This window comes from Pseudorasbora parva, chromosome 9 (assembly GCF_024679245.1).
Source record: "Pseudorasbora parva isolate DD20220531a chromosome 9, ASM2467924v1, whole genome shotgun sequence".
Lineage (NCBI taxonomy): Eukaryota > Metazoa > Chordata > Actinopteri > Cypriniformes > Gobionidae > Pseudorasbora > Pseudorasbora parva.
The window spans coordinates 8,255,569-8,280,811 of NC_090180.1; the positions used below are offsets into that span (position 1 = coordinate 8,255,569).

Genomic DNA, 25,243 nt, shown 5'->3' on the forward strand with positions numbered 1-25,243 from the left:
TGGGCCCTCAGACAGCATCGGTCTGTTTGAGCCTGGCTTCAAGTGTGCGTGGCAGCTGTGTAGAGCCTAACCCTGAACCAATCAAGTCAGTGAAGCCTTGTCTGTGCACTTTGTGGTTTGTGCGTGCGTGTGTGTGTATGTGTTGAGAGGGGGGACTTGCGAGGTTTAATGCACAGCTGGGGTAAATTTACTCCAGGGGCAATAGCGAAAAGGCCTGCTGTTGCCAAAGTGAAATGCATGGAGAGCCTGTGCAATGAAGTGTGCTTCCATTGTCTAGAAGTAGGGCAGTGGCACAATGAGGACTGGACCTGGGAGACCATCTCACCTTGGCTGGAGAAAGCTGTTATGTTACAACCATTCGATTCACACAAAGATTTCGAGAGTGTGTCTGGGAAACTATTACATTTATGGCGTCCTGAAACGCCTTGCAAAAAGTAATCTTGTTAGTAGGCTCACTGACATTTTTAATTTGCTGAAATATGTAAGGGACAATGTACAGTCAGTTGGTCATTATCACAAAATACACTCTGACACAGAGGGGATGGGTGTTATTTCTGCCTGAAGAAATTTATTTTGCGATAATGAACTGAACGGTGCCTATTCCCTCAAAAAATGAAAACATGAAATATTTTATAATTATAATTGTCGTAATCTTCAAGCTTCCACTAATAAAAAATACTGCATCAAGACGAACACTGCAACAACATTCAAGTAATATTAATATGGAAGTCCTGCAACATTTTCACATTACAATTGATCACCCCCCTCATCCCCCACCCCATTTATTGCAAAATTACTAAGCAACCAGTGAATGAAACAACTCAAAACTAAAAAGCGTAGAAATTTAGCAATCAGCTGTTTAATGCATCTAACTATTTGGATCAACTCTTAAAGGCACAATATGTACGTTTTTGCCACCAGAGGACACATTTTCAAAGCATTAACAAAGGTGAAGTTTGATGATGCGATGAAGCCGAGTAAAACGATGGAAGATTTAATTTTCACCATCATGTTCACGGATGAGGTATTGAATTAGTTTTTGTATTACCTGTATGTTTGATCATACTATTTTCATTGCAAGGAACGTGAAATGTAACATTATATTAGCCTGTTACTGATGACTATTTGTCAAAACGTCTTTAAAACAAGTACATTCGAACAAACCCACAGTATTTGCAAGTAATGGCTAAGTATTTTTGTGCAACACATACTCTATTTAATTTCACTACCATAGACCTGGTCACAAGACTTGATAAAAAGTATATTTTTACTTACCTTTCTATTAAACATGCAAGAGCACAGTCTCTGTCAAGTCCAAGTTTGTTGCAAAGCTCTCTCTATCTCGAAAACGCCCCAACGATATTAATCTTTGTTTTATTTCTCCAGTTGTCCCAAAGCCTGCTTGCTAGTTGATCTACATTTAAGTTTTTTGGGGAGGAGGATTTTCTGTATTCGCCAATGAATAATCGCGATCCATGCTAACTGCTGTAGTAGGTTATAACCACCACTTCATAGGCGTAATTTGCGGGTGGGACGGGTGGGACTGGTGGTACATGTCCCCACCACTTTTTTAAAACATCTTGCTTCATGGATGAACCTAACTAATACAAAGAAAATATCTCTGGTTAACTAGAAGAGCATCATTTTGTTCGTTTGTTAAATAAGAGGCGATCTGGCACTCGTTGCCGCTGTTATCAGTGAGCTTTAATCTAACGCTTAACACCGTTGCAGAGACTTTCTATTTGTTCCGGTCAGATCACGAAACAAAATGCACAAAAACTGTCCCTGCTCTTGATGTACAACCACTGATGGTATACGGTTTTGATGAGAGAAAAAATAGACCACGAGGGCAGATTATAATTGGCGTGCATACAGTGCGCAGTTTTTCACGTGCATATGATAAGCAATTTATGTCCCACCCACTTTTTAAAACAAAGTTACGCCACTGCACCACTTATGCATTTGTCGACATGTGTTGCCATGGTTTAATTTCTACAAGCGGAGTCAGAGTTTAGCACGGATATTACATCATTGATAGGCGACAACGACAAGGGATGAGACATTTAAAATTGGAATTTCTTTGGATTTAAAAGTCCTTGGGAACTTTTGGGATAATGTCGGCCTAAGTAGGTCTACACAACTGCTTGAAATATATCACACTGTGCAAGTGGTTCATGGATAGTTTATTAAAATCTTACATATTGTGCCTTTAACGGGTGCTGAGTAGTCCCGAGAGTACTGCTGACAGGCGCCACCTAGCTACGGAAAAAAATTAATTGAGTACAGTTTTAAAATTTATATTTTTCACACAAACCCATGGTTCCACTTCACAAAGCCTTTATTAATCCCCTGTAGCCGTATGGATTACTTTTATAATGGATGGATTTGTATCTTATCGTTTGTAATTTGCTCCTTTGTTCTTTTTTATCTGAACAAATATAAAATAATAATACAAAATAATAACTACATGATAATATATGCATTATCAAGAAATAAAATTTCTCATATCATCAGGAAAGTTTTTGTTAATATTACCCACCCCTAGTGGATGCTGCTTAAGTGTGCTACACAGTTTCAGTGAATTTTTTGTCAAGCGATAGTTAATGTGTGGGTGCCTGTCCATCCCGTCCCATATTCCTGAGAAATCTGGTCACCAAAGATACAGCAATATTGTCAATCTCACGTTTAGCTGTTTAACTCATGACTTACCAAAGTCATTTTCTCATAAGAGGCCTACTTTTACTCAAGTGTGTATTTCATCCATCACTGATTATCCCAAAGAAAATGTCTATGACGATAAACGTGCATGTTATGCATGTTCCCTATATTCTTACATTTTGACAAACATAATAATATATGGGAACATAGAGTATAATTCAAATTTATGATAGACATTTAATCTATATTTAAAACATCTGGTGAAATAATTTAATTAATTTGAATGGATGGGCTATTAGAAAATCAAAAGATAACATCCATCAGAATTCCTGTTTCCCTGATGCACTGGCCCACTTTCAGCTAGTAGGCTTGCTCATATAGCATTCTCTTGGGGGTCACCTTCACACTATGGGATAATCACACATGGCAGGAAGACATTGTCATCAGTAGAAACCCGGGTCATGCCATCACAATTGAGTGACAACTACATTCGTTTCACCGCTTCTCTTATCTCTACCTTTCCATCATAAATCACTGTCCTTTCTGTGGCCTGTCTATCCACCCACTCAGTCCTATGTTCTGGTCACCTCATGGGTTCAGAAAAAAAATTTTTAACTTGGAGGATGATGGGAAATAAGTCAGAGAATTAGTCAGTGTTATCTCTGTAGGATAGCGCAAGATTGTTTCGGACAACATTCGGAGCTTAAATTCTGGATGCTGCCTGTCACTAAAAAACCATGAGATGGCCAGGGAATCCAGCTTTTTCTTTCTCATAATATTTAAAAAGTTTTTATGAAGGAAGACCAGTTTGGAAATACAATTACATGGGTTTTAAAATGTGTGATAGCTTATTCATTGATTCTTGGGATAAACCATGTCCTACTGCAACTTGATTTTTTTTCTTTGTTTTTTTAATCTCTCTCTCTCTCTCTCTCTCTCTCTCTCTCTCTCTCTCTCTCTCTCTCTCTCTCTCTCTCTCTCTCTCTCTCTCTCTCTCAGCATTGTCATAGCCTATTTAAAGAAAACATCAAAATAATTCCCTAATAGACAAGCTTTCTGTATTTTTCATATGCTGCAAACTAATACACACGTATGCATCAAGAATTTGGACTTTTACTTTTTTTGTAGGCTATTTCATTAATGAAATGTGATATTTAAAATTGTATACATTTGGTGTGGGGTGGGAGGTGTTAGCTGAGTAAAAAAAAAAAAAAAAAAAAAAATGCTTTATAGTAAAATTATATATAGGCTATGTTTTAAAAACTGCTCTCTCGTTGTATTAGGATGCAGTGCACTGCTCTCAGAGATTGTATGTGTTATACTGACACCCAGTGGTATTTCAACAATGGACGTTGTTTACTGACAATATTAGGCTCGTCAAACAAGAATGTCGTTTTAATCTGTGCTCGACTTTTGCCTCTCTCTCCATGTCATTATGTAAACACAAATTCTGTTTGGTTGAATAGTGAGAAAGAGAGAGAAAGAAAAATACAGAAAAAACTCGAACAGCTACATTTCTGCCACACTCAATATGGCAGACAACTACTGCCGGATAAACTTTCGGTATCAACGAGACGTAGTGACGTCTACGGGCAAAAGAAACCAAAACTGCCTGAATGACATGTAAACTTAAGCGATGGAAGAAGCAACAGATATGATTTCCCGTTCTGGTTTTAATATTACTTGACGCTGAATGCATGAGCGGTGCTCGTGCATTTAGAGGATGTCGCGCGTTACAGCTGACGTGAATTTTCAAACACTTCTCGAGGTATGTTTATACTGTCAACACTAGCGATGCAGCTATGGTTTACCAGATTGTAATGGTTAGTGAGCTAACAAGCTAATTGCCGGTAGTGCATCAAGATTAGAACTAAAACAGATGATATCAGCTATATATTTAATATATGAGCAGCCGTCCGGTCAGAGTTCATGATAAACTCCCTTAGGGATCTCCTTTAAGAATCTTCTGTCATTTTGTTTACAGCGTTTGATAGTGGTGAATATGGCAGCTGTAAAACAGTGGCTGTTGTAACTATGGTATTGGTAACCATAGTATTTTGTATTAGTAAAATGTGTCTTGTGCATCAGGATCCTCTTGTTTACTGATCACTATCTTGACATTTTTTTCAATAGTGTAATTACTGCTACCCAGATGAGGTGCTTGATGACATCAAAGATGTGTCGGCAGGTTTCCCAAACCTGCAGCTATACGTGGACTATTATTGTAAGTTAATCTTTGAAAGAACACCGGTGGTCTAATAATTTCAACATGTAGGAATTTTTTACAGTTCGCCCAAAAATTTAAATCTTTTATTCACCCTCTCATGTCGTTCTGAACATCTTCGAAACATAAATGACGATATTTTGGATAAAATCTGAGAGATTTCTGTCATTGACAGTTCACGCAACTACCTTGATGACTACCTACCATGCAACTACCTTAAAAATGTTCATAAAGAGATCATAAAACTAATCCATATAAATTGAGTGGTTTAGGCCAAATTTACTGAAGACACGATCACTTTATAAAATGAAAATATTTAATTTAAGGCTTAAATTACAGTTATTTTTACACCTAAATGTGAAACTCAAGCGTGTGTTCGCTTGATGTTCGAGAACATCATTCTCCTGTGCAATATGTTTGAGTCTCCGCAAAAAACAACTAGGTTTGTTCTCGTGCCTCAAAGCAAGTACAGTTGAACTTATGTTAATGTTCACCAATCTGTTTATTTGTGAATAAAAGTGTAAATTCTTTATTTTATATCAAATTGAAAAGAAAAAAAACCCTTAAATTATTAGTTACCTTTAAAATGAAAATTGCCCCATTACTTTCTCACCCTCAAGACATCCTAGGTGTATGACTTAATTCTTTCTGATGAACAAAATCAAGAGTTATATTAATGCATTTACTGATTTTTCCAAGCTTTACAATGGCAGGGAATGGGGCTCACAAGTTTGCAGCTCGAAAAAGTGCATCCATCCATCATAAACATATTCCACATGGCTCCAGGGAGTTAATAAAGGCCTTCTAAAGCGAAGCAATGCATTTGGGTAAGAAAAATATCGGGTTCATATTTGATCAACTTTATAAAGTAAAATATCTAGCTTCCACCAGATCACCTTCTGTATTCAACTTACGAAGAAAGTGTAACATCTCTCGCAGCGAAAGATTTTTAATTTGTTAAATATGGACGTTTTCTTTACACAAATGCATCGCTTCGCTTCAGAAGGCCTTTATTAACCCCAGTCGTATGGAGTACGTTTATAATGGATTGATGGATGCACTTTTTTGAGCTTCAAACTCGTGAGCCATTGCCATTTATGAAGTTTGGAACTCTCTCAGGTGAGAGTAGACACCTCTCGCAGTTCAAAACAAATAGGGCTAGGCCTACGTTTCTCCTTACAAATTCAGCCAGAACTAGACTTTATAGGAAGCCAGTTTATAAAGACAAATATGGATGTTTTCTTACAAAAATGCATTGCTTTGCTTCAGATAGCCATTATTAACCCCCTGGAGTCATATGGATTACTTTTATAATGGATGCACTATTTTGGGGCTTCAAAATCTAGGTTACTATATACTCCTCATAATAAAGCTTGGAAGAGCCAGGATATTTCTTTAATATAACTTTGATTGTGTTTGGCTGAAAGAAGAAAGTCATATACACCTAGGATGGTACCTCCCAACAGTAATATTGTGGAATATTATTGCAATTTAAAATGCAATTTATTCCTGTGATAGCAAATTTCAGCATCATTACTCCAGCCTTCAGTTTCACATGATCCTTGACTAAAGTAATGTACACTGAGAAGTATTCACTGGAGTACAGATTGTCTCTGTCTTCTCCTATATAATCTGAAAACTCTTTTAAAAAACAATAACAGCTATGTAGAATGCTTGCTTGCTGTGCACATTTTCTTGCGTGTGTTTTTGCTGAGTTCGGTTCTCTTCTCTTTTTACAGTCTATCCCAACAATGATAAGAAGAAGTTGGTTTATTTGGGTGGCACTGTTCCTGTAACATATGAAGGTAACTGGTTTCCAGAAGCTCTACTGTAGCATATAATTCATCATTTCCAATGTTTATATTGTTCTTTGTTCTTTATTTATTGTATTGGCTTTACAACAACTGAAACTCATGTTGTGTATATCATGTTGTTATAAAGGCTCCAAATACAATATTCCGGTTTGCATCTGGATCCACGAGACCCATCCCAAAAATCCACCCAGGTGTTATGTCTGCCCTTCACCCTCCATGGTTATCAATGCTAAAAGCAGCAATGTTGATGCCCATGGTCGCATTCTTCTCCACTGTCTCAACAACTGGAAGATTGTAAGCCAGTTATGTAGTTATTTCACCATTACTTATTTGAAGTTATTCATTTTATACATGTCACTTTGAATTTAAATGTTTCATTTCTAGGGGTGGTCAAACTTGTCCATAGTTCTGGAGGAGATGATTGCTGCCTTTCAGCGTGAAACTCCTCTATTTGCCTCCTATCCCGTCCGAACCTCTCCACCACATTCTCAAGCAAAACACCAACCAGCTGAACTGGTAGTTCAACCGAATGCCGTTTCATCCTATGGCAGGTCAGTGCTTGTTTTAGTTTCAGTTTAGCCATTCTTATCAAAAGCATTTGGCCTCAGTCTCTCAATTGATCACCTTATTAATGATCAGTGGTACTGATGTTGTCTTTAATCTTCTTTTTTGTTTGTTTGTGCAGCAGCTGGCCACATACAGGCAGCAGTTCAATGCAGAAGACGTCAACAGCTCCACACGGAGCGTCCATCTCATCTGTGCCCCAGCATGCCAGCAACAGTAAACATTGATTTATATTAGTTTGCATGGATTGTTCACTACTTTGGATTTTCAGTTTTTACTCTATATATCAGTGTTATTTTAACTTTATTAAGGTACTATTATATTTTTTATTAATATTTCTATTAGTTTAATTTTATATTACCTGTTTTCATTTTAATTTTAGTTCTTAAAAAAAAAACAATTATTGGTTTTCATTATTTTCTAATGACTTTTAATGTCCTTTTCAGTTTTAGTTATTTTATAACCAAAGTTAAATTTAATGAACATGAAAAAATGTTGCCTTAGCAACTAGTTTTATATATATATATATATATATATATATATATATATATATATATATATATATATATATATATATATATATATATATATATATATAATATATATATATCAGTTAAGTTTAAAATTTCAAGTAACAAAATTATTTTCTTATGGTTTTGTTTTAGTTAACTCAAGTAATTCACAGTTAGAAGAAGAATACGTTTTATTTATATAGCGCCTTTTCAAAGCTCAAGGTCACTTTTACATAGTGTTAGACAATACATTTGCACAATAAACCATTAGCATACTCACATACACAAGACAAGCACAGGTCTTCTATAGCCACATTATTCAAAATACAAAATAAATAGATATTTTTTAGCTGGGTCTTGAAGGTAGACAGAGATGATAAATTACGCAATGGTAAGGGAAGCGATTCCATAATTTATAATTTAGGTGCATTGATACTAAATGCCCACTGTAGGTGGTAGGACAACCTGAAACGAGCAGTGGGCAAAAGACCAAGCTCAGATAATCTGAAGGACCGGGCAGGAGAGTGGTGGTGTAGTAAGTCAGCCAGATATGGAGGTGCGAGATCATTTAATGCCTTAAATTTTAGAAGTAGTACCTTAAATTTAATATGTGATGCTACATGTAGCCAATGAAGATGACGCAGTAAAGGAGTTATGTGAGCAGAGCACCTGGCAGAGGTGAGAACTCTGGCTACAGAGTTCTGAACATACTGTAACCTAGATAAACCTAATAATGGCTAGACCAAGAAAGAGAGCATTGCAATAATCCAAACGGGATGTGAGGCATTTGCACCATATGTCAAAATGACAGCCGGGTTGTTATTTGCATTGTCCATTTGATCACCACAGTTCAGTGTGTCAGAGCACGTGATCTTTGGTGGGTTGGTAAATAAAGCTGAAATCTCCATATTGGAAGCAGAAAGTAGGCAGCATGTTGATCCATTATAGTTTCCTGAGATTAATTATTGGTTTAGTGCAGGGCTATTCAAATCTTACCCTGGAGGGCCAATGCACTGCAGACTTTAGCTCCAACCCTAATCAAACACACCCACCTGTGATTTTCTAATGATCCTAAAGACATTGATTAGCATGTTCAGGTGTGTTTGATCAGGGTTGGAGCTAAACTCTGAACCGCATTGGCCCTCCAGGGTAAGATTTGAATAGCCCTGGTTTAGTGCTTTAAATGAATGTTTCAGACTTTCATTTTCCATTCCTGGCTAACCGTAAGGTTTTCTTCACTAGCCCTACCCAAGAGTACAAAGTCCCAGGTGAACCCAAATCAAGTCAGTGAAACAGAGATGAGTGGGGTAAGGAGATCATACACGCAAGAGTTGCTGGATTTTGGAATCACATTTGGTGTGCAAGCTTTGGAGACCAACCACCAAACAAACCCATTCATTTCTCCTGCCTCAGGTAATTTTATTTGAATATTAATGAAACTATTCAGCAGTGATATTTTCAAACCTTTGTACATTTTTGAATTAATTAAAGATTATCTCTACCTCAGCTCCCACCAGCAGCACTTCTAATGTAGATGACATAGACAACATGTTCAAAAGCCTTCAATTAAAAAGAGTTGTCAACATGTACCAGTTAAGCAACATGGAGAGAGGTAAATAATGCATAATTTAACAGTGTTTTACTGGATTATAATTGAGCTTGAACTGGACATTCATTATCTGGATTTAAAACATGTATTGAACGTATGTTCAATGTAACATGCAAGTGATTGTAACTTTCCTGTTTGTACTGGTGCCTCTTACACAACCATTTTGTAAAATAATGCTAACGTTACACAGAATTAAAATAGACTTTAATTTTTCCATGAAGATGTTCTTTATCCTGGAGGAGCGTGGAAAGATTGTGCTAATAGCCCCAGGGTTCACCCAGAATTAGTGGACGACCATCACAAGGTAGTGGTTAGCAGGCTTCCTGTGGGCATCTCTCCCATTAAGATGAAGAACAAGCTCACCATCTACTTCCAGAGGAAGCAGAATGCAGGAGGAGAAGTTCTGGATGTCAAATACCCTGCAGCACAGCCAGACCAGGCCTGGGTGCTCTTCAGACATAAGAGAGGTACTGTGGGACATAACTGCTAACCTCTGTTAAAGAAAAGGTTACTATTCAAATGAAAGGTTTTAATGTTCATTTTTGTGTCTTCCCAGATGCAGAGCATGTTCTGAAGCAGCCTGACAGGGTGCTTACCATTAATGAGCAAAGATTTCTTATTCAGCTGAAGAGGTTTGAAGACATGGAGGTAAGAGGAAGCCAAATCAAGATAGCCTTTTCATCTATTTTTCACTCACCCACTTTGTACAGGATTCCATTACACAAAGAACTTCCTGTCAGATCCCAGGTGGTGTCCAAGGTGAGAAAGCCGAAATGTTTAAGAGCATCTTGAGCCTGGAGGGGTGCAGTTTCAGCTCCACAGATGTACTGGAAGCAGTGCAGTCATGCCGAGACCTCCCGTCTGCTCTGAAATATCTCTGCCATGATTGCCCTATATGCCAGGAGCAAGTTTCCTTCAACAGGGTGAGAACAAATTAATTGTGTTCTTGACCTAAAAATATAGAGCCAGCGTGAAATTGATATTTACCTCAAATGATCATTATGCATTTTATTGACTTTTAAAGATGTACATTTTAGCGGCATCTAACAGCGAGCCAACCGCTCACCCTTTTCTTTAAAGCACATAGAGAAGCTATGGTGGCTGACACAGTAGTAGCTAGCGCTCTGTAGAGCAGGTTGTCCATTTAGGGCTACTGTAGAAACATGACTGCACAAAATGGTGACTTCATTGTAAGGGGACCTGTGGTGTATGGAGATAGAAATGGCTCATTCTAAGGTTATAAAAACATAACGGTTCATTATGTAAGGTCTTTATACACCACTGAAAACATAGCTATGCATATTATATTGCATTCCTGCTAATACATCCTTATAAATACTACACACTGCACCTTTAATGATTCTAATCAATATACTACTGTTCAAAGTTTGGGGCTGGTAATGCATTTCTTTTTTTAAAATAAATGAATAATTTTGTTTCGCAAGGATGCATTCAATTGATCAGAAATGAAGACATTTATGTTAGAAAAGATTTATATTTCAAGGAAATACTGGTCATTTTAACTTTCTATAAAAATGCACCAGGGTTAAAATAGTAAGCAGCAAACCTGTTCTCAACATAGACAATAAGAAATGACTGAGTGCCAAATCAGCATATTAGAATGATTTACGAAGGATCATGTGATGTTGAAGACTAGAGTAAGGATGCTGAAAATTCAGCTTTGCCATCACAGGAATAAATTACATTTTAAAATATTAAATGGTAATATTTAATTATTTTTACTCTATTTTCAATAAAATAAATGTAGCTTTCCTGAGCAAGAGATTTCTTTGAAAAAACATTAAAAACACCCTTTTGAATCGTAAAATATTTGTCTATTAATTATTATTATTTACTTATTGTAATAATCATATGATTATTATAATATTTAATAATATAATTCAAAGATTTTGATTCATGCTTATCCAGGACTTAATTTTACAGGACATTTAATTTTAGCATAAAAACTCTCACTCTAGCACTAAGACATCTGACCATCCTTATTATTGAGCCATGATATTAGTTGTATCATATTATTGTACACATGTGGATAATACACTGTAGGATATATCTCTTTCATGATCCTTAAATTAGTTTCTAAAATATGGCTCATATTTTAGACAAATTTTGTCAGTTTAACTCAAATTTTGTCAGTTTAACTCTTTTTTTTTTTTTTTTTTTCTCAGATGGTCACCATGACACACTGCTCTTGCACATTCTGTGAGAGCTGTTTTAAGAAGTACTTCTCCTCTGTCATTAAGGAGAAGAATATAGTTCATGCTGTGTGTCCCCTCTGTAATCTTCCCGATGTGCGAGGAGGCCGCAGGGAGGACTCTATGGAGTATTTTAGTCTACTCGACACACAGGTGTGAAGCTCCAAATGCGTTTTTTGGCCTTTACCGTGAAGTGAATTACATTATGACGCAAATACGTAATTACGTTAAATTATGACTAACTGTAAATGGTTTTGTATGTGTAGATCAGGTATTATTTGGACCCCCAGATCCACGAGCTCTTCCAGAGGAAGCTCAGAGACCAGGCACTACAGGAAATGCCCAACTTCCGCTGGTGTGCACATGTAAGTTCCATTATTTGCAAATGTGTTTTTTTGCTGTAAAATGTCAAGTCTGACATTGATAGCAATTTATCTCTGTTTATATATTTGTAAACTCTCACTGTTGTTGTTTTTTTAGTGTTGCTTTGGGCTCCTTCATGAAGCAGATAGGCTGAGGATGGACTGCCCTAGCTGTGGGAAAAGCACATGCTTTAAATGTAAAAGGCCGGTATGTTTTGCATAAACCAAAATGTAATGTTTTGCATCATATGCTTTAGGCTATGCTCAGACTGCAGGCAAATGTAGCCCAAATACAATTTTGTTGTTCATCTGTGACTCAGATCTTGAGTGTTGTTAACAGTGTTAACAGCACAATCCACATCTAAATCCAATACAGGTCTGATGTTTTGCAATGCGAATATGGAAGTGAATATAGAAGACGACAACAAATTTGGTCAGTTTAACAGTGATAGCTTTATACAAGCAAACTTGGAAAAACTGTACAAGAAAAACTCTTCCTAGTATGCATTTGTACAAATTCCCTAGCTTTCGCAGCACTTCACCTTATAAAGGAACATGTAAATTCTGACTTCAGTGACCACTGTGTTTACTTCCATATGACTCTGTGCTGTGTGCCGTAGTCTTTGTTATTGTTCTTTTGCACGCACATGTCCTTTCAGGATTGTGACCTGTTCATGCTCAAAGCTGATATTGGCCACATTTAAAAAATAAATAAAATCAATCAGGCTGAAAAAAAAGATCAGAATTGAGGCTTGCAGTATAAACACAGCCTTAAGACCAATTCACACCAACAACGATGACTTTAAACAACAATTTTTAGAACTATATCTTTAAAGGGATAGTTCACCCAAAAATGAAAATGTGATGTTTATCTGCTTACCACCAGTGCATCCAACATGTAGATGTCTTTGTTTCTTCAGTAAAACACAAATTAAGATTTTTTATTAAAAATTTAATAAAAGCAACAAATTAAGATGTTGCTGAATGCCAGTCATAATGCATGTGAATGGGTAACAATTCTATGAGAGCAAAAAATAACATTCTTTAACAACATGCACAAAGAGCCCTGTGGCTCACGACGACACATTTAATATCTTAAGACACAAAATGATCAGTTTGTGTGAGAAATCGAGCCGTTTTTATATCATTTTTTACCTCAAATAGAACGCTATATCCAACAGCCTGGAACGCACTTCACTTCCGGTAAGGTCAATATACACGCTCTGGCATCGTGTACGTGTAAAGACATCACTTCCGGTATACACAATCTGGCGTAGTTTAAGCCAACGGCAGAAGTGAATCTTGTGCATGACGCCAGAGTATATTGACCTGGAGAGTATATTGACTGGAAGTGAAGCACGTTCTTCCGGGCTGTTGGATATAGAGGTCTATTTGAGGTAAAAAATTATATAAATACGGCTCGATTTCTCACACAAACTGATCATTTTATGTCTTAAGATATTAAATGTGTCGTCATGAGCCACAGGGCTCTTTGTGCATGTTGTCTAAGCATTTTTTTTTTTTGCTCTCATAGAATTGTTACCCATTCACATGCATTATATGACTGGCACACAGCAAGAGTTAAAAAACTTCATTTGTGTTCTACTGAAGAAACGAAGACACCTACATGTTGGATGCACTGGTGGTAAGCAGATCAACATCAATTTCATTTTTTGGTGAACTATACCTTTAAGGTTATCTTTATAGATATCATCCTTGGTGTCAATGGGCCTTTAGTCTTCTAACCAAAGTATTATTTTTTTTTAGTCATGAGGCTTTAAAATGTGTTCTGTATACTTTCCAGGTATTACTTCAAATTAAAAACCTAGTATTAACATTCATGCATTAAAGTGCCCAGACTTTGTGTGTTCTTAAAGTTTTTATTAGAGGTGACATTATTTATTTTGTGCACATTACTGGACTTGTTGGTGAACAATTAAACCATGCAGGTTAATGCACAGAGAAAAGATTACCACAACTTTGTACTACATCTCATGATGTCAGTTTGGTGGCTTGGGTAGAACATGCAAGAGATGGAGAGGATGTGCGCTAAAATAAAACCTTGCCCTCTATTCAATATTTTGTTTCACTTGGAAATATGTCACAGAACTTCTGTTTCACGCAGATTTTAATATTGAGGATGCATCAGGTGCATAAGTGAATCAAACCATTAAAAATCCCAGAAGTCATCCCAGGCAGATGACGTATGGAAGCCTGTAATCTTGTTCTCACTCGAGATTCCTGTTGAAAGCTCGCAAAAATGTGGCGGCTTGTGAAAGCAAACATATTTTTTGTTTGCCATCATTTTATTGGTAAACATCTGGAGAAAGCCTGTACTTTTTAATTGGCATATTAAATGACAAAGTTGGCAAAGCGTAACATTAAATATACACACTCATTTACACAAATACTTCAAACATATCAAATAATAACACAAATGTAAGTACATATTTTTTAGGTTATGACATCTGTGATGTTATATTTTATTTATTGTGTATTGGATGATGCTGTCCCACGTGCTAAAAAAAGATGCGTTCTGTGTTCTTCCGAGATTGTTCTTTCAAGATAGCCTAGCAAGTGTGGTCTTAGATTGTGAAAAAGCCTTACTATTGAGTCCCTTCCCTTGTAATCTCAAATTTATGAATTCTGTAGATGTGGATGCTTGTTTTCTAGTGGGCTCCACAGCATGAAGGAATCTCATGCGAGAAGTTCAAAGAGTGGGAGCAGCTCAACAGCCCCGAGTACCAAAATTCAAGGCTGGAGCAGCTCCTCAGCAGGAACAAAATAGGTAAAACAAAAAACTCTCAATCAAGGTTCTTGGTGCAAAGTTTCCTGTTGGAACTTTCTCAGGTTGTAACATTCTTTGTGCCTCTTTCAGACTGTCCAAAATGCAAATTTCGCTTCTTCCTGGCTAGAGGAGGCTGTTTGCATTTCAGATGCACTCAGTGCCAGCACGAATTCTGTGGAGGCTGCAGTCAGCCATTTAAACAAGGCTCTGTAAGTTTAGTTCTCTTAGCAGTTGTCAGTGTAGCAGCCACAGAGCTCTGGATCAATTAATTAGTGTCTGTTGTCCTTGCAGGCCTGTAAATTTTCTATCGAGTGCACAGCTAAAGGGTTACATGCTCACCATCCTCGAAACTGCCTATACCATCTGAGAGACTGGAGTGTCCCGAGACTACAGACCATGCTGCAGGTGACAGACGTCTCTACTGTAATCTAGCATAAAGGCCCGATATACTTCAAGCGAAATCAAAGTGCAAACTGGTGTGATGTAATTTCGATTTAAATCAGGCCAACATTAAGTTCATTTCAGGAGTTCAAAACAGCTCACCAAAGCTGGTAAACACCTTCAAACTACCATGGCAATTACATAACTGGAAGTTTTGCCCTGAGCCTTGTTTGATGTGGAAATATTCTTTGGTTCATTTCTTCTGTTCAATCCGCTGAGGTCAGACTAAAGTAAAACATGAACACACTGGAGAGCTGCTTTATAGTACAAAATTAAGTTGTAATTCTAATTGAAAAATACATTGATACTGTTTTTCATGTTTAATACTGTAAAGCTGCTTTCAGTACATTGTAAAAAATGGTATATAACCAGACGTGACTTGACTGGAATGCTGAATTGTAGAGCTTGTGCAAACATATCTGTTGATCAGGTGCTTTCTTAACTGCTGTTTTCTCACTGTTGTAATTTTTATTGTTTATTTTGTTATTAAAATTGAAAGTAGATATTTACAAATGTTCGCTATGTAGTATATCACTGCCCACGTATTTTAAACGTCTTTTTACCCCTAAGTGAAGAACGAAAAAGAACTTGATAGTGAGTTTATCTGGGCCTATCATTCCCTGCCACAGATCAAATTGGCTAATCTTCATTTATTTTTCTTCTCAGCACTATGGGATATCCCATCCCCTCATGTTCAGCACCAAAGATTCTGTGGGTAGACACTCTAAAGGTACATCTTTTGGTTTGAAATAAGCCTACGTGTGAATACCATATGTTTAGATGTCACATTTCGGTGTATATTCAAATGTGGTCCTTGTAGGCATTTGTGGTGTAATGGAGTTCCAAGAAACAGGAGCTGTGAAAGAGGAGCCATGTGGACGACAAGTCGAGTACAATGGTTACTGCACGTAAGAAATCTTTACAATTCTGTGAAATATTTTCTATCATAAATACAGTACACCAGAGATTTTCTTAATTGTTATGCTCATTTTTAGGTTACATTATAAAGAGTGTCTGGTGGAGCTAATAAACAACAATTCACTGGATCCTGTGGTACTGTTTGATGGAGCAGAGTTGAGAGCAGAAATGGACCGCTGGAAGGTGCCAGTCCCAGACAAACAACCTTTAGAGCCAGATCACCGGTACGAGGACAGACTTCGGCAGGTTAGTGCTTACAGGATTTAAATAAATCATGTATAGTATGTAGCCAAACATCTGAGCGAAGCGGAGCTGTGTGACTTGCTATGCCAACAGGCTTCACTCAATCGTTCATGGCCCAAACGAACGCTCCTGGTAAAACAATGTTCGCTCAAATCCCACTCCATCATGATATTTCTCTGTAGGGCTACTGTACTATAGGTTTTTAGCCATTATAGAAAATGTATTTAGTTGAACTTTTATGTTTAAATAGGATTTTATTTGATTTTTTAATGAAAAGTGAACAGCATGAGTAAGATGGGTTACATCATAAGATGTTTCGGGGAGGCATGGAGTGGGTCAGACATGATTTTGACCACTTCATTTAGTTTTGTTTCTTTAAATTGAATTTTGTTTTGTTTAAATTGTGTCTTAATTTCATTGTTTCATCAACCAATTGCCTGGATTTAATAAATAAGAAACAACCCAAGAATGTTGGGTGTGGGATGTATGGAAGTACATAACAAAAAAAAACGTACCATGTTTCCGCGGCGTTTGAGGAAGGCTTCAGCCTTACTTATAGCTATGTCTTTGTTTTTAATGTCTCAATTACAGTAGGTCTATGGATAGTTATGTTTTTTTTTTGCTTAAAAGCAATATGCTATATTGTATAGAGTGGTATAATGTGGTATATTTAATAAAGCGGCTTTCTTTATTACTGTATATTACTTATTACATATTTGTGTGTTTTTGTTATTGAAAGCGTGCTGCACATATTTAAGATATACATCTAACTGACACTCTCAGCAGAATGGACGGTGTTCATTAACAGTATAGCCTATCGGTGCAAAGGTATTTTAAACTTATTTTATCCCAAAGCTAAGAATGAACTAGAACTTGGTTGCAAGTACATCACAAAATTAATCTTTACTAACTCTCCACACTTATCTTTTAATTAGGTCTCCTTCTTTGTTCTTAACTTTGATGGTTACTTTGCATGCATGTATAAGGTTCACAACTTAATTAAAACAATATTTGAACTCCATAAACTTAGATCTATTGATTTTATTTAACAGATTCTCGAACCAGCTTATCACAAAGGGCATTCTGGGTTAAGCCGACCTGAGCAGGCTGAACAAAATCGTCAGAAATGCGTTCTCAGCTCTGGAGGAAATGTACTCTGCTCGCGCTCCACTCCGCTCACGTGCTCTATGTAGTAGACCAAAACATCATTTGTGCACTGTGGAGTTAAACTGTCATATCCTGTTATTTGAGATAATGATTATTGTACATAATCAGATTTTGACATTTTAAATAAGTGTATTCTAAGTGAAAATAGTAATGCCATAAAAAAGCTACATTGATGACCCTAATGCAGAACAATTTTTTTTGAAAAACTATTTCAAATTTTTTCACTTCAGCGACGATAAAGAGCCGTTCATTTCCACACCGTAGGGAGCATCTAGACCTCCTCACTGTCTGTTTCAAGGGTCAGCTCACAAAATGTGTCCGACAATTAAGATACTATACTCCTAAAACATGTTTGTTTCCTCTTTTCATTATCTATTTAACCTTTATCCGGTCATAATTGTAATATGTCAATAGCTGGACTATCGAGACGAATAACTATTGTTCATGAGACGGGTTTGTGTTTTTGTGATGGAAGGGGTGACTTTTTCATTGAGTATTTGACCTGGATTAGTAACACACAGATCCTGCCATAGTCATTGACTGGTTTTGTATGTGTGGGGCGGAGCTATCAAAATGATTGTCACTTCAGACCTTAGTTCTGCACAAGCTTCTTTTGACCTCCTAACTAAACTCCTTCCTACTAATTTATCGTAGATATTAAATGCAAACAATGACCATAATCAAAGTACTCAATATTCAAAGTGTAAATAGACACATTTTTTCTTCAAGCATGATACAGAGCTAATAGATGGTTACAACTAGATAGCTTTAATATTGGGAGAAACTCTCATGCTTCAGGGAGCCTCTTTCAAACAGCGGTAACTTATTAAAATTGCGTTTGAATCCGCGTTCCCCTGTACTTTCACTTTCGCGATCGTGTGTATACTCTGTGATTAGGGAGCTGTGGTGCTGAGCCCACAGTTAAAAATATAAATCTGGTGCTTCTGCTGCGCAATGAATCCTCCACCACAGTCTTGTCTATGTAACACGCTGAATGCGAGTGCTTCACTAACACACAACACACCTCATAAATCACAAGCGTCAGTTACTTTTTCCATCTCCTTTTTCTTAACTTTTTTCCCCTCTCATTTCTCTATTTTTGCCATTAGTTTGTTTTTTATATGTATTTTTTTTTTTTTATTACTTAGTTCTATTGAATTTTTTTACAGTCTATGGTAGGGACAGATACAAACAAGCCACACGTCACTGATCCATAATTCACACATCACTACTTAGACACATATTTTGCATGTCCCCTTACTTCAGCGATTATGGCTTTGTATGAGTAAGAACCCTGGAGTACCCACGAGCGAGGATGCGATTACCTCAGCTCTCATTAGGAGAGCTCATTCATGACGGTAAATATAATCTGACTCCTGCAGTGTTAGTGCTGTGAGACTAACGTGGCGACTCACTCATATTGAACAGACAAGTTCCGTATTTAATTGTAGTGTCACAGTAAGCCAGTAGCAGTGGCTTTGGGAGTGGCCTCGTAGGGCAGTGAAGCATTCTGGGAATTGTTGTTTTTCATCCCTATGAGAAAAAAATACATTTTCTGTCTTTTCTCAGTCTAGAAGGCACAAATTCAAAACTCAATCAGCTGGCGTTACCCGTAGCTATTTTTACCACAACGCAACTCGAAAATTGTTTCAGAGTTAAACAAAACCAATGAATTGCTTTGTAATTGTACTTAAAACACACTCAAACATACATGTGCACACAAACTCACCTACACAAGTCACAAACAGATCGGCGGGCGCGCACACACACCTGAAAGACTGCGCTGTCTCAATCGAGATGTTGGGCTGCTCAGTCTCCACGAAAGGGGCTGAATCTGAAATCGACCTCCTATACCCTGAAATAGGGCATTATTTGAAGGGATGGCCATTTGTAGTGTTGTCCGACACCATAGTGGACATGTTCATTCAGTCTCACGTTGCACCGCAATAACGAGTGTACAGCCGATTTACAAACAGCTGTCCGACTTCACACACTCAAACATACATGTGCACACAAACTCTCTCTCTCACACAGACTCACACTCACCCCAACAGATCGGCGCGAACACACACACACACACGCGCGCACTGAGACTGTATATATAGACTGTTGATATGCAGTAGATTAACTGTAATGCCTAATGTATCCAGCAGAAGGAAATATCTAGGTAGGACAATGGGATAGGATAACGTGAGGAAGAGAGGCAGGATGTTTTGGTGATGATGCATGGGATTGGTTTGTGCATTAAAGTTTGAGCACAAGCTCAGTGAATTAACCTCAATCTTTAAACTTTCATTTTTAAGACACAAATAACATTCGCTACTTTTGTTCACTAATACAATTTGAAGGAGTGAATGAAGACGAGTGTGTGAAGTCGGACAGCTGTTTGTAAATCGGCTGTACACTCGTTATTGCGGTGCAACGTGAGACTGAATGAACATGTCCACTATGGTGTCGGACAACACTACAAATGGCCATCCCTTCAAATAATGCCCGATTTCAGGGTATAGGGGGTCGATTTCAGATTCAGCCCCTGTCGTGGAGACTGAGCAGCCCAACATCTCGATTGAGACAGCGCAGTCTTTCAGGTGTGTGTGCCCGCCCGCCGATCTGTTTGTGACTTGTGTAGGTGAGATTGTGTGCACATGTATGTTTGAGTGTGTTTTAAGTACAATTACAAAGCAATTCATTGGTTTTGTTTAACTCTGAAACAATTTTCGAGTTGCATTGTGGTAAAAATAGCTACGGGTAACGCCAGCAGATTGAGGAGTGCAACCATTCTACGTCATCAACCTAGAACGCAAACAAAATGGCGCCGCCCATGGTCCAAATATAAAATCATTTTTTTAAATAACGTAGATCTTTCATGGGTTTTCTACTACATATTTCAGTAAGAGACATTGTTTATGTTATATTAAGCCATACAAGTCTCAACACTATGGAATCCCTTTAATAATTTATACATTTGTTAATTTTATATATATATATATATATATATATATATATATATATATATATATATATATATATATATAATTAACAAATGTATAAATATATATATTAGTCATTCTATCTAGCGGTATTTGTTTGCAAATTCTTAAAAGAAATACAATCATACTAACAGTATATTCAAGCTCACACAGTGACCTGAATAAAACCATAAGATGCAGCTACCAGCAATTAAGTCAGTTAGGCAAAGTTGTATGATTGTAACTTATCAAGTGTTGTATGCTCTCAGATCTTAAAAGAGAGGGTGGGTCTGAGCAGCGGTGCAGCTCCTGGATTGAAGACAGCGGTTCCTCCTACACCGTCCCCCACTTCTCCTCCTGTGGCTGGAGCTCCATGGTACTCCATCTTGAGCCGTGGCGTGCCTGAGGATTCCCAGCAACTGCTACTGCTGACTGATTGAAGAACATATCAGAGCACATTGACTGTCACTATTAACTAATAAATTGACAAATCTCTGGATCCAGACAAATTGTTTGTCAATACATTATTATGGAGAAAAAAAGAAGGTCTTTCTTACCCTTACAAAAGTTTAATATAATATCAGTGGGAAATTATGCCTTAAAATGACCAGAGCAACCAGCAATGATGGATTTTTATCCATTTTTACAATAGGAGCACTGAAGTTTCTGTATCATACTTAGTCACTACACATAACCTTACTTCTGTTTAAGCTTGTGGCTTTCAAAAATACTCATGTTCTACGATTGTTGGCAGTTCTCATACTTGTTTTAACTGTTTTATATTAATTTTATATTAAGTCAGCCTACAGTATATGCTTTATACTGAGCACAAGTTTGCACTTTTGGCCCCTGTGAAATGGGTATTAGCATGGTCTGTAATAATAAGTGCGAGAGGTTATTTGTTGCAGATGTGAGTATTTTACGGTGTGAATAAAACATTTATTTTCTCACAGTCAAATTTTTTTCTGTTTACGAATGGTGAAACAAAATCGCCATTAAAACCAAAGCCTAACAAGTTTTTGTGTGTGTATTTTCAGCTGCCAAAAATATGTGTGTATTGTTTTTATTCTTCTTTTTTTTTGTATTAGAGGGTTGCATGCTCCAGACAGCCGCTCTTTAAGCAAGTATCATCAATGTAATGATAAAAATTAAACTTTCATATATATTAGATTCATTGCACACCAAATTAAATATTTCAGGTCTTTTATTGTTTTAATACTGATGATTTTGGCATACAGCTCATGAAAACCCCAAATTCCTATCTCAAAAATTGTGACTCAAAGGTAAGTTACTCATTTACTTACTGTTTAATAAACTGGTGTATAAAATATACAAGTAAAATATATTAAATGGCAATGAATTACACTTTCAGTAGCTAAACAAGGGATAACATTTATAATCCAACAATTGCACAGTGCTTTAAACAATACATTTTTCACAACTGTGAGACCAATATCATTTACACACCATAAAAAACATGATGAACTGCACTGAATTTAAAAAGTACTAATAATATCATACTTCAATAGCATAGGAGCTTTCTTCAAAATCAGTTTTATTTGATACTCGGGTCCACGGGTGCATCATCTCTAACAGCTGAAAATGCCTCGATCTCTTTAATGATTCTTTCTCCAATTATGTTGTTATTAGCTGCTAAGACTCTTCTAGACATCAGGTCCATCGATCCACCTGAAGACAAGGGGGAAACACATCGATCATATTTAAATTCAATAGAACAAAGTAATTAAAAAAATACATATTTTGAAAAACAATCTACTGGGAAAAATAGAGAAATGAGAGGGGAAAAATAACTGACGCGAAGTAGCGCAAATGTTCTGAACTGCGAAAGGCTTTACACTTTCTTCTTAAGTTGAATACGGAAGGCGGTCCGCCGGAAGCTAGATATTAGCCAGGACATTTTTTAATATAACTCTGATTGTATTAATCTGAAAGAAGAATGTCATATACACCTAGGATGGCTTGAGGGTGAGTAAATTGTGGAATCATTTTCATTTTTAGGTGAACTATCCCTTTTAAACGTCAAAAAATGTAAATGATAAATGTTGCCTTGGCAACTAACTGAAATAAAATACATTTAAATTGAAGCACTGAATTAAAAATACATGAACTCTAACTAGATCTCTCTTTACCTTCAACATCCATTAGAACTCCTCCTGCCTCTGAGACTATGACTGCCGCAGCTGCTATATCCCAACAGTGGATCCCAATCTCATAATAGGCCTCTACACAACCAGATGCAACCAAGCACATGTTGATGGCAGCAGACCCAACACCACGTATCCTTAGGAAGAAAATGCCACTTATTCAAGAGGTATTTGTTGATGCACATTACAGTATAATCATATACACATAAGCTGTATGAAAGAAACCTGGCACATACCCATGAACTGGAAGACACAAGATCTTCCTCATACTAGAGAAAATCTTATCAACGATTTCAGCATCTCTATTAGACCCAAACTCTGTAGCGATGATTGATTGGTTTATGTCTGTTATATGATATGGAAATAATGGAGAGAATTCACATGACTGCCAAAAAAACAAACATGGAACGTATGCTGATAAACATGCACGGTTTGATGAACGGTTACCTTTTTGGTCCGACACTTGCAGCGGCTGTCCGTTGCAAAATGCACCCTTCCCTTTTCGAGCAGTGTACATCTTGTCTTCTATGCAGCTATATACCACGCCAAACTCTAACTGCAATAGAAGAATGGTGAGTTTGACAGACTCTTACTACTGGATAAACTTATATCCTTTTAAAGCCATGATAAATGAGCAAGAACATTAATTTCCAATTTAATCTTACCACAGTTGCAAAGACCCATTACCAGTGCTGTCCCTTTGTTATATTAAAAGTGCATTTGAAAGCAAATGATGCTTACCGTTTTGTTGACAGCAAAGCCAATGGATATAGCAACAAATGGATATCTGGACAAAGGAAAGCATAATTAGTGTAGCTCATGTTTGAAACGTCTCAAAGTTTAAGTCAAATAAGTAATTGATCAGATCATGTCTCACAAAGGGTTTCTCATAGTGATCAAATTAATTTAACTTTCTTGAATATATGCCAGTGGCATAAATTGAGGCTGCATTGAAAATCTGGGGTTTAAAATCCTATTTAAATCTGGAAATGAACTGAAAAGTTTTTTGGTTTTTTTTCCTTCTCAAATAGTTATGCTGATTTGTCATTAGTAATGAAAAATAATTAAAATATAACTTTTTTTTTAATTCTTTTTTTTAATTCTTTTTTTACATTTACCCACCTGTATCAGTGACTACAATTGTAATACATTACCCATGCACAAAGTTAGTGGTCCCATCCACAGGGTCAACAATCCATGTTGGGTTTTCAGTCAAAACACAAGGTTCTCCTGCAGCCACTGACTCTTCACCAATGAAACTGAAACAAACAGGAGCAGACACAACCTATTATCTTTACTTAAGATTCAATATGCTCTATCTTGGAAACTATAGTGTAAAAGGTCTTCTGACCCTGTTTGCATAAAGGACTCAATACCTGTGCCCAGGAAACTTTTCCTTCACTGACGTAATAATAAGCTGCTCCACATTCTGGTCTGTTTTAGTGACCAGGTCAACAGAAGAGCTTTTACACATGATCATTAGGTCATTCTGCAAAGCATCCCTCACAATCTGAGAACAACGTATAACAAGGTTTCAGTACAGAAAAAAAAATGTCATTATTTAAAAGAATGATGCTATCTCACTTCTCCTGATTTCCTGGCCACAGTCACAGCATGGTCCATAGCATCCTGCCAAAGGTCAGGCATTGTGCCTTTATGAAAGACCTCCTTTCTGATTAGACATAAAAACACACTCTCATCAATATCAGATGTATATCAATATGTAATGTAAATCGATTCAGGAATCACACTTGATAAAAGCTGCATTTTTATTTTTTTCTGATTAGGAATTTTATGTTACTGATTAATTCCATATTTTTACCACTTTTCTGGAAGTCCCTTAATCCCTACACACACTCCTTATATAGTGTTCTTCCTATAAATAGGCCACCAACTGTGTCTCTGGCTCTCTTTAAAAGCCTAAAAAAACACACACTTACAACACACTCTAAGAAGAAAAGATTTTATATAGCACCTTAAAATTGATGAATTAAACATACTTTATAATTAGGAGAAAAAAATGAAAATAACCAAATAAAAAATGAAAATAATGAATAATTTATTAAATTGTTAATAAATAATAATTGGGATGAGCATACGTGTTCATCCCAAAACGGCACAAACACAATTCACGAAATGACAGATGCGTTCTAGCTCATATTTAACTTAATGAAGGTACTGTACAAATCTGTTTCCTTTCATTACTGAGCCATTTATAGTTAATTACTTAAAATATAAACATCGGTACAAACAATGCATTATAAACTCTATGCGCATATATAACGACATTTCAAAATCGAAGTTACCCAATAACACAATAAGAACACAAAATTCATACCAATTACCGGCTACTGCGGCGACTGCGGTCAGATTGTTGTGTTTCCGGGTTCTTGGAGGAACCGACGAGATTATCCCTAAACAATCGTGTTATTTTCAAATAACTGCCTAGGCATTTAGTACAATGAAATATTCTAGTTCTTCTTTAACATAGATAAACACTCTACGTTTAAATATACTGTTTAGCACGTAAGTGCTTCAGATTCAATACTTTTCTTAAGTTACTGATGCGCATGCGCCAAATGTCTTACTTTCAGGA

General features: G+C 36.8%; 3 protein-coding genes across 5 annotated transcripts; 2 read left to right on the forward strand and 1 right to left on the reverse strand.

The window, feature by feature from the left end:
- The first annotated feature begins 4,090 nt into the window (after positions 1–4,090).
- Positions 4,091–9,301, forward strand: LOC137089389 (tumor susceptibility gene 101 protein-like). Its single transcript, XM_067452969.1, has 8 exons — positions 4,091–4,426; positions 4,792–4,882; positions 6,622–6,687; positions 6,824–6,990; positions 7,081–7,247; positions 7,382–7,476; positions 9,015–9,185; positions 9,264–9,301. The coding sequence occupies exons 1-8, from the start codon at positions 4,382–4,384 to the stop codon at positions 9,299–9,301; spliced, it is 840 nt and encodes a 279-aa protein (XP_067309070.1). The 5' UTR covers positions 4,091–4,381.
- On the forward strand, positions 9,247–21,410 carry LOC137090030 (E3 ubiquitin-protein ligase RNF31-like). Its single transcript, XM_067453703.1, has 14 exons — positions 9,247–9,384; positions 9,603–9,848; positions 9,938–10,029; positions 10,122–10,304; positions 11,568–11,747; positions 11,861–11,959; positions 12,075–12,164; positions 14,630–14,744; positions 14,835–14,953; positions 15,036–15,149; positions 15,852–15,915; positions 16,006–16,093; positions 16,181–16,349; positions 20,752–21,410. Exons 1-14 carry the CDS (start codon positions 9,321–9,323, stop codon positions 20,920–20,922), a joined length of 1,794 nt encoding a protein of 597 aa, XP_067309804.1. The 5' UTR covers positions 9,247–9,320; the 3' UTR covers positions 20,923–21,410.
- A 258-nt stretch (positions 21,411–21,668) lies between these two features.
- On the reverse strand, positions 21,669–25,217 carry impa1 (inositol monophosphatase 1). 3 transcript variants are annotated; one of them, XM_067453045.1, is made up of 9 exons: positions 24,993–25,217; positions 24,232–24,319; positions 24,024–24,157; positions 23,802–23,906; positions 23,389–23,434; positions 23,095–23,203; positions 22,884–22,992; positions 22,633–22,784; positions 21,669–22,171 (listed from the first exon to the last, which is right to left on the reverse strand). In XM_067453045.1, the coding sequence occupies exons 2-9, from the start codon at positions 24,292–24,294 to the stop codon at positions 22,038–22,040; spliced, it is 852 nt and encodes a 283-aa protein (XP_067309146.1). In that variant the 5' UTR covers positions 24,295–24,319; positions 24,993–25,217; the 3' UTR covers positions 21,669–22,037. The 3 variants fall into 3 exon arrangements, with proteins under 3 accessions (XP_067309146.1, XP_067309145.1, XP_067309147.1); XM_067453044.1 differs by having other exon boundaries at positions 24,986–25,217; XM_067453046.1 differs by lacking the exon at positions 24,993–25,217 and adding an exon at positions 24,470–24,795.
- Positions 25,218–25,243: the final 26 nt, after the last annotated feature.

Excerpts from the sequence above, each read along its gene's own strand:
- LOC137089389 (XM_067452969.1), top strand. The coding sequence starts at position 4,382 with ATGTCGCGCGTTACAGCTGACGTGAATTTTCAAACACTTCTCGAG. Across the intron at positions 4,883-6,621 it reads GCTATACGTGGACTATTATT|TCTATCCCAACAATGATAAG; the intron begins GTAAGTTAATCT and ends CTCTTTTTACAG. Across the intron at positions 6,688-6,823 it reads TGTTCCTGTAACATATGAAG|GCTCCAAATACAATATTCCG; the intron begins GTAACTGGTTTC and ends GTTGTTATAAAG.
- LOC137090030 (XM_067453703.1), top strand. The coding sequence starts at position 9,321 with ATGTTCAAAAGCCTTCAATTAAAAAGAGTTGTCAACATGTACCAGTTA. Across the intron at positions 9,385-9,602 it reads GTTAAGCAACATGGAGAGAG|ATGTTCTTTATCCTGGAGGA; the intron begins GTAAATAATGCA and ends TTTTCCATGAAG. Across the intron at positions 12,165-14,629 it reads GCTTTAAATGTAAAAGGCCG|TGGGCTCCACAGCATGAAGG; the intron begins GTATGTTTTGCA and ends CTTGTTTTCTAG.
- impa1 (XM_067453045.1), bottom strand. The coding sequence starts at position 24,294 with ATGCCTGACCTTTGGCAGGATGCTATGGACCATGCTGTGACTGTGGCC. Across the intron at positions 24,158-24,231 it reads TGGCCAGGAAATCAGGAGAA|ATTGTGAGGGATGCTTTGCA; the intron begins GTGAGATAGCAT and ends CGTTGTTCTCAG. Across the intron at positions 22,172-22,632 it reads AGTTCTAATGGATGTTGAAG|GTGGATCGATGGACCTGATG; the intron begins GTAAAGAGAGAT and ends CCTTGTCTTCAG.